The sequence below is a fragment of the Rhinolophus sinicus genome, chromosome 1, assembly GCF_057876585.1.
Source record: "Rhinolophus sinicus isolate RSI-liver-muscle chromosome 1, RSI-T2T, whole genome shotgun sequence".
NCBI lineage: Eukaryota > Metazoa > Chordata > Mammalia > Chiroptera > Rhinolophidae > Rhinolophus > Rhinolophus sinicus.
In genome coordinates, this window is record NC_142501.1 from 158,304,908 (window position 1) to 158,323,146 (window position 18,239).

Consider the following 18,239-nt stretch of genomic DNA (forward strand, 5'->3'; position numbering starts at 1 on the left):
CCTGTAAGACAAAAATTTCTGTTGTTGAAGCCACCCAGTCTATGGTACTTTGTTATGGCAGCTGTAGAAAAATAGTACAAATGCTTAATGTTTGATTTGTTAATGCAAAAAAAAAAAAAAAAAAGAAAGAAAGAAAATGTGGTCACTATGGGATAATTGAGGTCACTTACAAACCTTAAGGAAACAAATTGAAGTTCCTAAGTTCTTGTTTCAGCTTCAAGCCCATTGTAACTGTTGCCTTCAAACCAAAAGTAAACTGGAGTTTGCTGTTCTCGACAGGACAAGCATAACTGTAGTCTGAACTTCAGTTTCTTTGTCAGTTACCTATGCAGTAAGTGTATTTAGAGCTTGGCAGATTCTATTATGACCTTGAGTGGAATTATACAAATAGGCACAAAAGCCATAAGCAAACACTTGCTGAGGAAAACCATGTTAATTTTCTACTTTGTACAAACATGACCTTTGAAAAGATATATATATATATAGTGGCTCTATGACTCCATTCCATAAGTCACCATCAAGAGCAACTGGCACTGAACCCTTCATAATTATGAAGTTTCACCCCCTCCTACAAGAAAGAATAGGTTCACTTCTCTTTCAACAAATTCACCTCATCCTGTCTCAACCCCACAATTTAAAGCTTGAAAAACAAACCCAACTTCCTTATTGGCTTACAAGTGACATACATGCCACTTGATAGGCTGACCTTTCCTTCTTCAGTGGGCAGAGAGTACAAGAACAACAAAACTTCTCAAGGTTGCAGAGAGCACATAAAAGAGGGCTCCAGTGTTGATCCCACCATTCAGACAAGGATCAAGGTCAAGCCACAGACATGAGTGACGAGAGCTCAGGAATATTCCTCCTGCTGGCGGTCCTTGTCCTGGGCATCTTGGGTAAATCAACTATTGCTTTTGTCTTTTCCTTCATGGCACTGGAAAAAGTTTAAAAAGATTCCAAATCTAATGAGATTGTATTTGGCATTAGGTAAAATGTAGAAACTGTGAAATCAATACCTAAGCAGAACATACGAGTATATTTAGATTGTGGAGTGTCAAAAAATTTCTTCAGTTAATTTTTAAAAAGCTGTTTAACCTTCAAAAAAAATATCTGATTGTAAGTGTCTGTGCTTTTCTTATTAGAGATGATAGTGGGAACATGACTGCAAACAAGTTTATGGTGTTTATTGTGTTTATTTTAATGGTGGTAGGCCAATAGAAATCATCACCTTCAACGGATAGAATTCACACATAATCTTTATGTTTATAACTTTTCATAAAAGGAAATCAAGTTGACTTTACTGTTACATGAGTTATCTTATTGACCATCCATACTTTGAAGAAATGAATTATTGAGCTAGTGTAATTACCAGTTTCCCAAACATAGTAAACGTTCAATAAATGTTCATTGGTCATCATAAGAGCAGATGATTAGATTTGTGTGATTGTCTCCCTAAATATTTCTATCAGTACTTACTTTGTCTGTTGACTGTCCTGCTGCACTAATTTCAGATTTTGGGCGAAGAATTGAGCCTCATGGTTGTCTTTGTTGTTACTCAGGGTTCTGCTGTTCTTTTCTCACACAGCTGATCCCTGTGAGAGCCAAGAGTTGCGATGTCAATGTATTCAGACATATTCTGACTTTGTTCCTCCCAAATTCTTTACAAATGTTCGGTTGATACCAGAAGGTGCCTACTGCAGTAGAAAAGAAATTATGTAAGTACTGAAGATGTGGGGAAGAATGGAAGCTTCTAGTATAGGCTTTTCTTTTTTAACATTTTTCCTAGTTACATTGAGATATAATTGACATATATCATTGTATAAGTTTAAGGTGTACAGCATAATGCTTTGAAATGATATATTGCGAAATGATTATTGTGATAAGTTTAGTTTCCATCATTTCACATAGATACAATAATATATATATTATATATATAAATATGTGTATATATATTTATACATATATACATATATATGTTCTTTATTCATTCATCCATCGATGGACATTTAGGTTGTTTCCATATTTTGGCTATTGAAAATAATGCTGCTATGAACATGAGGGCACAGATATCCTTTTGAGTCAATGTTTTTATTTTCTTTGGATATATTCCCAGAAGTGGAATTGCTGGATTATATGGTAGTTCTATTTTTTTTTTTTTTTTAAACAGGACTTTATTGGGGAACAATGGTCAAATTGTTGTCCTTTCAATCTTAGATGTGGAGGGTTCTGTTCAGCTTCAAGTTGTTGTTCTTTCAGTCTTAGTTGTGGAGGGCGCAGCTCAGCTCCAGGTCCAGTTGCCGTTGCTAGTTGCAGGGGGCACAGCCCACCATCCCTTGCGGGAATCGAACCGGCAACCTTGTGGTTGAGAGGACAGGCTCCAACCAACTGAGCCATCTGGGAGCTCAGCGGCAGCTCAGCTCAAGGTGCCGTGTTCAATTTTTTTAGTTGCAGGGGGCGCTGCACACCATCCCTTGCGGGAGTCGAGGAATTGAACTGGCAACCTTGTGGTTGAGAGCCCACTGGCCCATGTGGGAATCGAACCAGCAGCCTTCGGAGTTAGGAGCACGGAGCTCTAACCGCCTGAGCCACCGGGCAGGCCCCGGTAGTTCTATTTTTAATATTTTGAGGACCCTTCATACAGTTTTCTATAGTGGCTGTACCAGTTAACAATCCCACCAACAGTGCACCCATTTTCCTTTATCTCCACATCCTCATCAGCATTTATTATCTCTTGCTTTTTTGATGACAGCCATTCTAACAGGTGTGAGGTGATATCTCATTGTGGTTTTGATTTGCATTTCCCTAATGACTAGTGATATTGAACACGATTTGATGTCTGCTGGCCACTTCATTATCTCCTTTGGAAAAATAAATGTCCACTCAGGTCTTTTTTAGTACTATGCTTTTCAAAGCTGGCATTTGCTTATAAAATGTACTAGATTGACAGTGCAGGCAACCAGGGCTCTGAGCATTATTCCTGCACAGTGTGGGAAGATAATTGCCCAGTGTTTATGCTCTCATTTCTGAAAGCATCATGTATCCCCTTCAAAAAACAAAAAAGCTCTCAAATGGAAACATGGTTAGGGTGCAAATTCTTCTGAGTGAAGTTTGAAGTCAATGAACATGCACTTGTATAATAAGCAAAGATAGCCGGTCCTCTGTAAGGATGAATGAATAATTCTTGATTATCTGGAAATCTCTGCTACACACAGGAATAGGCAATAAGTTCAGTATAGCCTAGTGGCTCTGGAAGCTGACTTGACAACATTTCTGAAGCATCAGCGTACAAACATAGCACTTAGAGACTGTGAGGAATATTTCTGCATTTTATTGAAACTTTTTAAAATTATGAACTATAGCATGCATACTGTTTCAGTTGTTCATTGCTAAGTAACACATTATCACAACTTAGTGGCTTAAAATAAACCTATTTATTATCTCACAGTTCTGTAGGTCAGCAGTCCAGGCAGCTGGACTGGATTCTCTGCGTAAGGTTTTCTCCTTCCTTCCTCCCTTTCTTCTTTCTTTCTTTCCTTCCTTCGTTTCAGATATAATTAATTCATAATATTGTTTTAGTTTAAAGTATACAACATGTTGGTTTGAGACATTTATATAGTACAATATCATTACCATTATAGTGTTAGCTACCATGTTTCCCCAAAAATAAGACCTAGCCGGACCATCAGCTCTAATGCGTCTTTTGGAGCAAAAATTAATTTTTTTAAATTTTTTATTATATTATATTATATTATGTTATATTATATTATATTATATTATATTATATTAGGGTCTTATTTTATTATAATATAATTAGGTGTTATTTGCATTTAACCCCTATATCATGTCACATACTGTGCATAATTATCTGTGTGTGTGTGTGTGTGTGTGTGTGTGTGTGTGTGTGTGTGTATGGTGAGAATACTTAGAGTTTCAAAAGGGATTAAAGTCAAGGTGTCAGCTGGTCTGAAGCTTGGTCTAGAAGCTCTGGGGAGGAATCCACTTCCAAGATTATTTATGTTTTTGGCTGAATTCAGTTCTTTGCAGTTACAGGACTGAGTATCCATATTCTTGCTGGCTATTGGCTGAAGGTCACTGTCAGCTCCTAGAGGTTGCTTTTGAATCTGCCTCTTGTTGAGTTAATCTCATACTTCAAATCTCTTTGACTTCCTCTTCTGCTATCAGCCAGAGACAAGTCTCTGCTTTTAAGGACCATGCAACTTCCTTAGGCCCACTTGAACTATCACGTTTTGGTTTAATCTAGTCAACTGATTAGTAACTGTAACTACATCTGCAAAATCCCTTTGGCCCTGTAATGTTACATAATCATGGGTGTAATATCCCATCATGTTCACACTCCTGGGAATTAGGGAGGGAAATGTGGTGGGTCTTCTTAGGATTCTATAATACCTAGTATGCATACAAAAGTATATGAATACATATCTGTACAATTTAAAGAGCAATAATAAAATAAATACCTGCTCATCTGCTACCCAAGCCAAAATCTAGACCATAAATAGTACATCAGAAACCTCCAATGTGAAATTCCTGCTATGGGCTGAATTGCATCCTCCTTAAATTGATATGTTGAGGTCCTAATCTTCAATACCTCAGAATGTGACTGGAGGTAGAACCTTTAAAGAGGTAATTAAGGTTAAATGAGGTCATAAGGGTGGGGCCTAATCCAATATGACTGATGTCCTTCTAAGAAGAGAGAGAGACATCAGGAATGTGTGCAGACACAGAAAAGGCCCTATGAGGACATAGTTAGAAGAGCACCATCTGCAAACTAAGGCAAAATGCCTCAGAAGAAACCAAATCTGCCAACACCTTGATCTTGTACTTTTAGCCTCCATAACTGTGAGACAATAAATTTCTAATTTTTTAAGACACCCAGTTTGTAGCATATTGTTATGCATAACAAACTAATACACCTCTCAAATCATATACTCAACCCCTTCCAAGAAGTAACCACTATTTTAAACTGTGTTATTTCTTGCTTTTAAAAAATAGTTTTACCACTTATATATAAAACCTAAAACAATTATTATTTATTTTGTCTGTGTTATGGAATAAATGTGTTACCACCCCCAAAATCCGTATGTTGAAATCCCAATCCCCAACGTGATATTAGGAAGTGATTAGATTATGAGGGTGGAACCCTCATGAATGGGATTAGTGCCCTTATACAAGAGACTCCAGTGAGCTTTCACCCTTCCATAATAGGAGAACACAGCAAGAAGATGGCCACCTATGAACCAGGAAGTGGGTCCTCACCAGGTACCGAATGTGCCAGCACTTTGAATTTGGACTTCCCAGCCTCCAGAACTGTGAGAAATAAATGTTTGTTGTTTAAGCCAACAATTTTGTTACAGCAGCTGGCCAGGGATAGGTCAATGGAATCATACTAAATGTATTCTTCTGTGACTTGCTTCTATTATTCAATATTAAATCATCTAATACATACATTTTGATGTGTTTAGCTGTAGTTTATTCAATTTAAGTGATATTGAGTATTCCATTGTAGGAATATTAACTCAATAAATACAATTTAAAAAAAAACCAGTCCACTATTCATGCACGTTTGGGTTCTTTCCAGATTTGTACTGTCATCAAAGTTCTTATGTCTCCTGGTTCTTGTATATGAGATTTTCTCTAGGAATGATTTGCTATGTTTATGGTGTACACATCTTCACCCTTACTAGGTAATGCCACACTGTATTACAAAGTAATTTTACCACGTGACACTGCTTCCTACATTTAATCATCTGTTGCTTCACATACTGGCCACTACCTGGTGTTGTCAATTTCATGGGTATGAATTGGTATTATTATTTTTAAATTTTTCATTTTTATATTATTAATGAGGTTGAAATTTTTTTCATATGTTTATGAGTATTTGTGTTTCTCTCCTTTGTGAAATTACTATTAATTTCTCTGCTTCTTCTCCTATTTGTATACTATCCTTTCCCCCGTTGACTCACAGGCATTTTTCACATATTCTGGCTATTAATCCCTTGTTAGATTTATGGATAGGAAAGTTCATTTTTCAATTTGTGGCTCATATTTTCATTCTTTTTATGGTGCCTTTTGTATTAACATTTTTATATTTTTAATATAGTTGAGTTTAGCAATATGTTCTTTTCTGGTTAGCACTTGTAATGTCTTGTTGTAAAAAAACAAAATACCTCCCTTCAGAGAGTTTATAAAAATGTAGTTCTATATTAACTTCTAAAATTTTTACAGTTGTTTTTCTTTTGTATTTAAGAATTTAATCCACCTGGGGTTGATTTTTGTATAAGATGTGGAGGAATTATCTAATTTTGTTTTATTTTTCTATATGGTTCTTCAATTGTTCCAGCACTGTTTATTAAAATTTCATCACTTCCTCATTGATCTACAATGCTACTTCTTCTATAAATTGAGTTCGCCCAATGTGTCGGGATGGTTCTGACCTCTTTATTCTGTCCCATTAATCAATTTGTCTGTACTTGTACATCATCTTTGTTATTAACATTTTATAATAATTCTTAACACCAAGAAAGGAAAATTCTCCCCTCTGCTCCTGGGTGGCTTTTCTTTTCTTGGACTTTTGCTCTTCCACATAAATCTTAGAATAAGCAGCTTGCAAATTTGCACTAATTAAATTATAAATTTGGGTGGAATTTCTTTGAAATTAGAGATTAATTTATGAATTATCAACATCCTTATGACTCTGATTTTTCTATTTCAAGAATGTAAAATAGCTCCCAATTTATTGAGGCCTTTTTAATGTCTTCAAAGTTTTACCATTTTCTCTATAAAGACCTCCCGTATCTTTTATTATTATTATTAAAAACATTTCTAGTCCCTTTATTTTTTTGATACTATCATAAAGATTAGCTTCATAAAATTTCACATTCCAGCTGTTCTTAGAGTTCAGACAAAATTTTCCATTGCTTTTGTAACCACCAAGCCTTTACTTGTGTAGTCACATCTTCTGAGAATAATGGCAGTTTAGTTTTCCTCTTTTGAAAACACTATGCCTTTCATTTGTCTTTCTAACTTTGCTGAGATGGCTGTGGTGGTAGCAGGCACCCTTGTCTTGTTTCTGCATTCAAAGGAAATACTTCCAACTTTTCACCATTATGTAGGATGTTTTGTGGCTATCTTTGTGTTGGTAATTTGCTAAGGAGTTGTTAGTATATTATTATCATTGTAGATTTTTTTCATAACTGGTATTTTATTTTGTTTTTTACTTAAACCCTGAAATGTGTACCCCAGCTTAGACTGGTAAAATAATCTGGTCCTCGAGTAATGAACTTCAAAAGGGTGGAGTTTGTGGTTAAGTAAAGTGCAATTGAAAACTACAGAATTAATTTAAATAAGCAAGTTATGCTCTCCCTCTTTCTCCCTGTAATAAATGAGGCTTTAACAAGGGCTTAAAAACTAATAAAATTTGCACAGATATAATGATAAAGAATATGTAGTAGTGGTTGATAACTGACACCCTGGAAGATACTACACTTACGTAGATTTTCCAGAGCTAACACTATACTTTGTACATCATAAGACCAATAAATGTTTGCTGATTAGTTGACATCTCAAAAGTCTCTAAGAAAAGATGTTATTTTTCAGTTGATTAAAAATATTTTAGTGAGACACTATGATTTGAGTAAAAGTCCTATTCTAATAATATGATTAATGTTTTTTTTTGCGAAAACCATGTGTTCATTTTAAGCATATGCATTTCCTGTTATAGAAATTCTAATGAATAAATTTAAAGCATTATTAAATTAAGTGCAGTTATTATTTAACCAAAACACTCTTTTATTTTCAGAGTCACATTGAAAGATGGGAGATTAGTTTGTTTGGATCCTGAGGCTGAATGGGTGAAGACTATTATCAAAAAGATTACGGACAGGTATAATTAATACCAGGGATTCTCATATTCTTGCTTTCTCTTTTCTTTTGGTTAAATATTTATTTAGAAAATATACAGACTCTGATCTAAATTATAATAAAATTACAATACGATTAGAATAAATCTATACCAGGGAATCCAAAAGTGTGGCCCCCAGACCAGCAGAATTAGCATTAACGGGCAATTTGTTAGAGATGCAAATTCTCAGGCCTCACCTCAAACCTACTGAATCAGAAACTCTGAGGGTGAGCTCAACAGTCTGCGTTAACAAGCCCTCTAGGTGATTCTGATGTACTCTCAAATTTGAGAACCACTGGTTCACACCTTCTGTTTAATGGGATATCCAAGTTGACCTATGTTATAAATATCATCATTTAATATGAAAGAAATTAAAATTATTAGAAGCTGTCTTATGCATACTAGCAAGGAAGGCAATAGACCCATTTTATAAAAGAAATTTTAAGAAAAAAAATTCCCCCTTTGAAAAAAATTATTTCTGACAATATTTCTAGAAACTAAACTCCAAATGGCATTTGCAAATTTGTAGATGGAGCAGGTGATAATGGGAGTGTATCTGGATTAACTTCTGAAAATAAAATGATTTATTTTTTTTAGCTTTTTGTGATAGCAGTGGTTAGAAGGAAGCAATAACCACTCATAATAAACACAAACTAAAATTTGTGGGTTTTTTAAATTGAAAATTAAAAAGGAAAACAAATTAAGGGAATGTGAAGTTTATGATTCACCTGAGGATTACCTTGGTAGTTGAATGATGCAATGTGGGTGGGGGAGCTTGATTTTTTTAATCTTATAGCTATGATTTAGTTTGCCAGATCCACCAGCTCTAAGTTATGTCATTCTGGATAATTCTCATAACACTGGGGGTTTACATGCTTTCATTTGTTCTTACTTTGCTCTACCATGGGAGAGGTAGAGACAATGCACATAAAGTGTTTTAATTATGGCTATTATTAATTTTCAACTAAAAAACACATGTGCTTCTTTCTTTATTCTTTAGATTTTTTGTTTTTTGTTTTTTTCCTTACAAGGGATTATTCATGGGTAATGCTGTGTATCTGTATAATTACATGTCACTCTGCTTGTATTATAGTGCCCCTAACTAATGGATATAAAAGGAAGATCACATCCTATGAGTATCAAGAGCCCTTTCATCATGAGCTTGGACATCCTCCAGAAATTTCTTTGAAAGTAGCACAAATTTATGCTAATTTAAGACTAGAATGAACTGCTTTCTCTACTTATCCTGGAAACATAAAGATTGTTTTCAGTCAAGTTACTGGCTACAAGTGAAGAGAGTAATGGGGGGAAAGGTGATGACATTTCCATTACGTAAGAAGGATAATCCCCAAAACTCATACAGTAGGTAAGAGGTTTTCCTGTTAGGATCAATATATCTTAACAGATTCCACCTCCTCCATGCTGTTCCTTACCACCTTGTAGTCCACTTAACTTTCTGGTGAGCTCTGACATTTGACCTTATATTTCTTTCTACCACATCCTTTGAAATCACCCTTACTGACATCAATATTTGTTAAAATGAACACTCTGGTCTCTTGACTGCTCAACCTTTTAAGTTCCAAAAGCCTTAATATCCACCTTATTTTAGTCATCCACAACCTTGGATCTCAGCATAATGTAAGATTATTTATCTACAGTGTTCAAAACTAAAATATTTCTTTCAGAGGAATTTTTCATCCATTATAAAATCTGAAGTAAGTATGCATTTAAGAAGCAGGAAATGGGATGCCATGCAGTTGTATAATAGAATTTTCTTAAATTTTAAGAATTCACTTTTAAATTAAGCAAATCTGATAACATCAGCCAAGAGTAGGAGTGACCCAACCTAGGACACTGTAAGGTCATCATGTAGGGCAAGAGGGAGAAGAAATTTATGACCATCAAGACCCAGGGAAGATCAAGGATGGTGCCTCAGAAAGAAGAGATGGAAAACACAGAGCTCAAGCTATGTTGTAATCATCTAACTTCTTCTTAGACTTTCTGCATATGTGACACCATATTGAGTGAATAAACGCCAAAAACATTTTTTTACTAGTTTTGAAGAAAAACTGTGTTAACAGATGAGTGATATTCTAATGGAGTCAATGACCAGGAATGCTGCTTCAGAAAGTGTCTTAGTCAGTCGGGGCTGCTGTAACAAATTACCATGCACTGAGTGGCTTACACAACAAACATTTATTTCTCACGGTACTAGAGCCTGGAAATCCAAGGTCAAGGTGCCAGTATGGTCAGGTTCTTGGTGAAGTTCCTCTTCCTGGTTTATAGATGGCCGTCTTCTTGCTGTGTCTTCTTATGGTAGAAAAAGGGACAGCTAGCTAGCTCTCCGGCCTTTTCTTATAAGGACACTAATACCATTCCTGAGAGTTCCATTCTCATGACCTAATTGCTTACAAAGGCCTCACTTCCAAATATCATCACATTGGAATTTGGGTTTCAACAATTGAACTTTGGAGGGACACAAACATTTGGTCTAAAGCAGAAAGGGATTCAGTCAATGTGTACTGGAACTCTCAGGACTTTTCTTGTCATCTGCTGTGTCTTTGCCTCCCTCTGCTGACTTGAGGTTTCTTTCTTTCTCTCTGCTTTTCTGGTTTCTATGGCAAGTCACCCACAAAAAGTAATTTGCCTTACCTAAGATTCAATTTCCAGCTCCTAGGATAGAAGACCTTATTTACCATATTGACTCAAGTGTCCACATAGGTCCAATCATCTGTGGCCAAAGGACCATGGTTACATGGTGCTAACAAAGCCATCTGGAACCCACCACTGTAGAACAAAGAAACAGAGAAGTGAGAGTTTTTATGCATGGGGCAGTTACCTCCAAAGGATTCTATCACTGCATGTGTGTGTCTGCATGTGCAAGAGGGGAAACAATGCCAGATAGAAAGAAAGAGAAAACACAGTTTCTCAGGAGAACCTAGTGCTCTTTAGATAGGCAATATGTACATATTGAAAGAGTCTTAGGCAAAAAGAGGTTTGGGATCTATAATTCTGAGCAAGTTATCTGAACTTTTCTATACTCAGTTGTAAATGTGAAAATATGGCAAAACAAGGCAAAACAAAGTACCTCCACCTTACACAGGATTGTTAAGAAGGTTTAATAAAATTGAAGTTGCTTTGAAAGTTAACATTAAAATCAAAAGGTGTTGTCATTGTTATTAAAATTAGAAAAATCACTTACTGATCAGTGCTTAATAAAGCCAGTTTTATGGTTCCTATTCACTTTCTCTTATCCACAATCATATGGACCAAGCCTCTAAACTTGCCTGAAGCAGGTAGCAAGTTTCACTGCTGTGGATCATGACAAAAATATTACATTATTAAGCTGTACACTAACAATTAGCCCTAAGACTGAGCTCAATAAAAGAACTATCTCAGGACCGTAAGTAGAAGACTCAGAGTATTTTAAAATACAAAATTCTAAATTTCAAAATAAAAGGATCTAGTTGGCACAGTGTGAGTCACGCGCCCACTTACTGGTCTGGCCCCCTGTGAACAGAGACACAGCCACCAGGAGAACCCAGGGGGAGGCAGGTCATTCCCCACGAAGCTGGCAGACAACTCAGGGGGACTCTACAAGTCCAAGAGCACTCTTCTCAAAACTAAGGATAAGTGAGTATGGAACTTCTGGTTCCAGTAGGGTTATTTATTAAAAGAAAAATTTTTGGGACAAATAACCTAAAAGCCCTTATATTACAAATCACCTAGAAATACTAGATAAGAGGTGAAATAAATATTTTCAAATGAATAGAATAGTGCTCTAGAAAGTAGGAAAAATCCTCAGCATCTTCCCCCAGACCCCTCAAAATTAGAAGCAGAAAATAGAAGAGGAAATCTCATAGGTAAATAACGTATGTTGTGCAGAGTGAGGATTCAAGGTAATTCTATCAGTAAACTAGATGTTGGCGTTTTAAGCTCACATTAGGACAGATGACATGACTGTGAATCTTGGTAAGATATAGAGTTGTAACAAAGATCCTTGTATAAAATTAGAGCCTTCAGTAGAAATACAGATACTGAAAAACACAGGTTTGTGATAAGGAAGCGTGTCTGCCTTAACATGAACAATGATTGGGGGGAAAAAATTGTCCCTGAAAAGTTTCTACCAAGAGCTTGCCCTCAGGCAGGTTTGGGATTCCATTATAACACCTGTATGGTCTGAGAGCATACATAGACGGGGCCTCAGGTCAATGTCGGGTAGAAATGAAAATAAAACTGCCCTAGCAAGATATACCTTCAGCATGGATCTCACAAGAGTCTCAAAGATAAAGCCATGTTGAAGATGAGTCTATAGTCCAAATTTATATAACTCTGGAGGAACCAGCCATCCTAAACAGAAGTCAAGACCCACAATATACAGCATCTCTAAATTGAAAGTGTTAAAATCAATAAAGGCGACTGTTATAAATATGCTTCAGATCCTTTGACCTCAAAGAAGGAATTGAATCATAAGAAAAGAATTAAATACCAGAAAACCAAGAAGATTGGGGGGGGGGGGAAGACAAACAAATAATAGGGAAAGAACAAATTTTTTAAAAAGGAAACTTTTAGAAATAAAAAATATAATTATATAAAGTAAAATCTCATTGGATAGCTTAAACAGTAAATTAGATTCAGCTAGAGAGACAATTATTTTAAATGCATCTAGGATGCAGTAGAGAGATAAAAAATACGAAGATACAAAAAAAGGTTAGAGACTTCAAAAACAGCATGAGAATATCCAACTTATCTCTGAAAGGAGTTGCAGACAGTGAGGGGAGGGAGAATGGGTGAGCAGTAATATTTAAAAGGATCATGACTGAGATGAAACCCCCAAGTTCAGGAAAACCAATAGATTCTCAGCAGGATAGAAAAATAAAATTCACACCCAACTACATTGTAGTGAACCTGCAAGTCCCAAAATAAAAAGAAAAGACCTTACAATGAATACGGACCTACCATGTGTCAAGTGCTCCAAAAGGAGCAAGTCAAACGTGTGGCAGGTCTCTGGAAATGCATGCTTTTTTTTCTACAATAGAATTGCTTTGGATGAATTAGTTGTAGAAGAATATCAAATTGCTGTAATTCTTATGCACATTTGTAATGAATGACGGAGACCATCAAATTTGGTTTGTGTTAATTGTGCCTAAAGGTGAGACAGTTTCTAAAGACTGTTGTGAACTATTAAGAGGAAGCCAGGGTTAGTAATTCATTGATTTATTTGACTGATATCACTAGAAACGTTTCGCTTCCCTGTGTTTGTGGTTCAAACACTATGTAGCTAATGACTCACACATTTCACAGTTTTTGTCTGTGATTTTTTTTTTTTTCTTTAGAGTTTTCAAAGAGATTTTCAAAATGTAACCTGCTGGATACATTGAGAAAAGGATGCTTTCATTACTGCTGCCCCCTCCCACCCATCTTAATGTGTTAATGTGGGGAAGTGGTAAAATTAATAGTTAAAACAGGATTTGGAACAGACAGACCTTACTAGCTCTGCCATTCAGAAGTTACATGATTTCAGGCAAGTAACTATTTCTAAATTTCAGTGTTTTCTTTGTCGACAGTAGGATCTACTTTAGAGGGCAAGTGAAAGAACTGAAGAAGGGAATCCCTTCCCTTCTTATGCTCTGGAAGTCATATCAAATTACTTATCATCTTTCTGAAAGTACTATTCCATTTCTTGGCTTAAAGCTTTTATTCATACTGTTTTCTCTACTTGGTTCGGTTCCCCTTGCCCTGCCTCCCTCTGCTTTACCTGACCTAACATTTAAAGGAACTAGGATCTCAAATATATGGTGGTGGTGAACACACAATGTGAGATATAGATGATGTATTACAGAATTGTATACCTGAAATCTTTGTAACTTTACTAATCATTGTCACCCCAATAAGAATTTTTTAGAAAAGGAATTGAAGAATAATTTGGGTTTATATATCACCTCCCTTAGGAGGCTTTCCCATACCGCTAAAGTCTGGGGTATTTGCTACTTCTCTATATAAGTTGTCAAATTACAATTGCTTCACATTTTACCTTTTTCACAGAGGAAACTTTTAAGTCAACACAAATTTAAATGACTTGCCAAGGATTATAAAACCAGCTAGTGGCAGAGCCCAGGCAGGACTCCAGGATTCCTGATTTTTATCTCCAATTACCTTCATTATTTCCGCTTCAGCCAGCTCCACCCTTGTCACGCCCTGACTGTGGGATGCTGAGACAGAAATCCTCCAGAAAGAGACCCTCTGTGTATTTCTGGGTGAGGTGCATTTCTTCCCCATGACGCAGTAATTCATCCGGTCATCTAAGACATCTGACTGCTACTCCTTGCCAGGTATACTAGCCTCCCTTCACTGAGCATAAAGTGTGATAATCTTTGTCTGGATCGATGCCTGTCTCTGCATTTTCTTCTTGGCACCAACAAAATTATGTTATTTTAATTTAGTTAAATCTCCTTCCAGAACTCACCATTCACATGGGGATTTTTCTCTTCCCCAGAGACTCAATAACTGTCACTGCTGGAAAAAAAAAAAAAAAAAAAAAAAAAAATGTTTCCCCACCTCTCACCACCATCCCCTACCCTGAAACACACACAAGTTTATCCATGATTATGCCCAACCCATGGGCCAGGGAACTAAAGGAGAAGGAGGTACATACGTTATCTGACCCCAAATCCCTTGTTTTTCTATTTTATTACATGACAATTCATCCAGCTGCCTAAGCCAGAGACTTAGGGGTCATCATAGACTGCCTGACTCTCTTCCTCTGTCCTCCATCCAGTCGTGCTCAGGTCCTGCCATTTCTAGCCTTTTGCAACCTTTATTTAATCCTCCCTCCTCTCTTTTCCCTCTGCTACAGTCTTAGTTCTGGCCTTCTCAAACTTTCACCCATATCCCTGAAATGGCCTCCTAACTAGTCTCCACAGCTCTAGTGTGTCCCTATTCCAATCAGTCTTAGTCACTGCAAAATGAGTATTCTAAAATGCAAATCTCACCGAGTAAGATGAGATCCCTCAACTATAAGGCAGGGCAATAATTAAGAACGACCATTAATTGGATCCTTTATGAAAATTATCCATTATTCGTAAAATTTGCCTTAAAACACATTGGACATACCCAGCTGTGACTCAGGTCTCTTGAAGTCATTCAAATTACAAAATTCCTAGGGCCATCTGCTCAAAAAACATATCCACACCCCTACTGTCCCACAATTTTATTCAATTTACTATTTCTTACCCATGGGCTAAAACTTACATCAACAAATAAGTACATGTGTTATATTTATTGAAGGAAAATATGTACATGATAAAAATTCAAATTGTGTAAGGGGTTACGTAGTTGATTTTTTTTTTCCAACAAAAGAGGAAAAGTAAAATTTCTTCCCACCTCAAATCCTAGGTTGTCTAGTTTACATCCTCTAAGAGTCATGATTATTTACCAATAATTCAATATATTCCTAGAAATAAGAGCATTGCTTCATTTCAGTACACCTACCTTTCTCTCTCTCTCTCTCTCTCTCTCTCTCTCTCTCTCTCTCTCTCTCTCCTTCTTTCTTTTCTTACTCTCTCAGGATGGGGAGTGGGGGCAGAATATTTTATTGAGGGTATGTATGATTGTTAGTTTACCAGTCCAGTCTGATAGATATTTAGGTGTTTCCAGGATTCTGGAAATATTCAGGTGAATATTTATGTATTCAGTTTTTGTGCACATGTTATGCAATTATGTCTTTCTATCTGTCATAGAATAGGAATTTCTGAGTCAAAGGGTACATGCATTTTACATTTTGATAAACAGTGCCAAAACATTCCCAAGAATTTGCATTAGTTTAAACTCCCTCTACTAGACTATGAAAATGCCTATTTCTCAACATCCTCAAAAGAGGGAATTGGCCAACAAAGATGAAACTGCAGCAAATAAATGAAAAATGATAAATCTGGATGTGAAATTCAAATCAAACATAAATGGAGTTATAGGAGAAATAGCTGACCGTGGGAATGCTGACACTGATGCCTTGGGAGAGACCCTCACTATGCAGCCAGAGGAACTTAGCAAAGGTGACTTTAGGGACATTGATGAGGAGAATGGTGGTGATGAAAAGAGTGAGGCATCTCAGAGGAATTGATGCAGGCAAAAAACTTCACATTGAAGTCTCTTCAGAGCTATTTCATGACATTGAAAGCGCAAAGGATAAAATGGATGGTAAATGCAGGTCCAAATTTAGAAAGAAATTTAAGAGCCAAGGTATAGAAAAGATGCTCAATCTTTTCTATCTCATGTAAGTTTTATACAAGAAGATGACAATATCGCTTCTCGGCCTTTTGGCTAAGATCAAGTGTGAAGAAGATGACAAGCACTGTTTAAACTACTCTTGACAAGTTTTTTTTTTTTGTTTTACAAAGAAATAAAACATTCATACTCACTGTTTATAATGTTTGAAATTACAGTGTACTAAATAAGCTTCAGTTTCACTATTTTTTCATTTCTGTATATATTTATAACTGACAATAAGGGAGATTTTAATATTTTGACAAAAATTTTAGAGGTGATGGAAAAATTGTTTTTCCCCACAATCACTAAGATCACTTTTACGTAATCATAGCTTGCATAGTTATTTTTGTGGCCCCATACCTCAGTGTAAAATGAGGACAGAACAACCTATATCAGATAGAGTAAATATTATAGTAACCTTTAATAAATGTTCCCATATGCTAGATACAGAAAGTGAGAATATCCCATTACTGGTTAAAATAAGTATAGACAGAAACTCTAAAATTAAAGTAACAACAATAATATTAATGGCAATAGATAACATTTATTTAGCACTTACTATATATGCCAAACACCTTAAACATTTTTATACATTAAGTTATTTACTCTCTACAACAATCTTATGAAGTAGGTACTGTATTATCCCCATAAGCAGATGCAATGGGATGAAGAGATTTAATAATCTTGTTACGTAGAATGAACACAGAACTGTTTTTATTTAACTTTAACCAGTTTCCAAGGCTAGATTCTAGAAAATGGAGAGAAAATAGAATCTTTCACTGTCTTAGACCAAGTCAGTTTGAAACCTACCAATACATGAAAACTCTGCTCCATATAGCCTAAGAGCCTGGCATATTTACATTAATTTAATAATTGAACGGGTGTGTGTTGCATGCCTCCATTTGCCTGGCCCACTTCTAGAAACTGAGGATACGGCAAAGCTCTGTCCTCAAGGAGCTTATGTCATAGTGGGGGAGACAAGACAATAACAAACATATCACATAATATCAGGTTACACTATGATATATTCTGATATTTATATCAGAAAAATCAGATAGGACAAGAAAATTGCTAGGATATCTTAGAAAGACTTTTCTGAGGAGAGGTCATTTGGACAGAAAACCTAGTAATATGAGGGAATGAGCCATGTGACTATCTGGTGGAAGAACATTCCTGGCGTATAAATGAGCGAGAGCAAAGATCCTGAAATGAAAGTATGAGTGGCAAGTCGGAGGAAGAATAAGGAATAAATGAGAGGAAGGGTCTCAGAAATGAAGCTGAAGAGGTAGACAGTTACTCTAATAATGGACTTTGAAGTCACAGAAAATATTTAAAATTTTCTTCTTAGTACAGTGGATGAAGCCATTGAAGGACAGAACAGAAGAGTGAAATGCTGTTTCATTTCAAAATATCCTAGCTAGAATGTAGAGTGGTGAGGATGGGAGGCTAAGGTGATGGCAAAGAAACAAGTTTGGTGGCTATTACAGTAGCTCATATGAGACAGCAGTGGTGGCTTACACTAAGGAGGTTACAGGAGGAGGACAGAGAAATATTGAATGAATGATAGGGTATGAAAAAAAGTGAAGGGGCAAGGCAGGCAACATACAACGTGTGACAATTAAGTTGGCAAATGTGCCAGTGTGTGCTTGCATTAGCAACACTGTATAAACATCTCGGTAAGGTTTCATAACCTTGGTATATCAGTATCTCACAGCTGTGTTCCTGTTGACATGTGATGGTGTCTTGCTCAGTGGCAGTTATTGTTGTTGTGTGTTTTGTGTGCCGTCGCGAGAATGTCTGAAGTTGAATTAAAGCAATGAAAAAACATTAAATTTCCTGTTAAACTTGGCAAGAATGGAAGTGAAATCAGGGACATGTTGGTCCAAGTTTATGGGGATAATGCCATGAAGAAAACAGCAGTGTACAAATGGATTAAATGTTTTTCTGAGGGAATAGAAAGTGTCATTGATGAAGAGAGGTCAGTGTAGCGAGTAAAGAGCAGAACTGATGAAAATTCATAGAACTGTGCATCAAAATCAACTGTGTGAAGCACAGCAGA

General features: G+C 36.2%; 1 protein-coding gene, 1 long non-coding RNA gene and 1 pseudogene across 2 annotated transcripts in view; 2 read left to right on the top strand and 1 right to left on the bottom strand.

The window, feature by feature from the left end:
- LOC109440609 (uncharacterized) overlaps window positions 1-18,239 on the bottom strand; it is a 59,531-nt gene that overhangs the window by 6,651 nt on the left and 34,641 nt on the right. The window contains exon 3 of the long non-coding RNA XR_016018697.1: window positions 10,568-10,702. This is a non-coding gene — a long non-coding RNA (uncharacterized LOC109440609). The remainder of the gene's footprint in view (window positions 1-10,567; window positions 10,703-18,239) is intronic.
- LOC141569963 (C-X-C motif chemokine 15-like) lies at window positions 833-7,907 on the top strand. Its single transcript, XM_074324458.2, has 3 exons — window positions 833-893; window positions 1,583-1,712; window positions 7,814-7,907. Exons 1-3 carry the CDS (start codon window positions 833-835, stop codon window positions 7,905-7,907), a joined length of 285 nt encoding a protein of 94 aa, XP_074180559.2.
- On the top strand, window positions 16,215-16,329 carry LOC141570319 (U2 spliceosomal RNA; annotated as a pseudogene).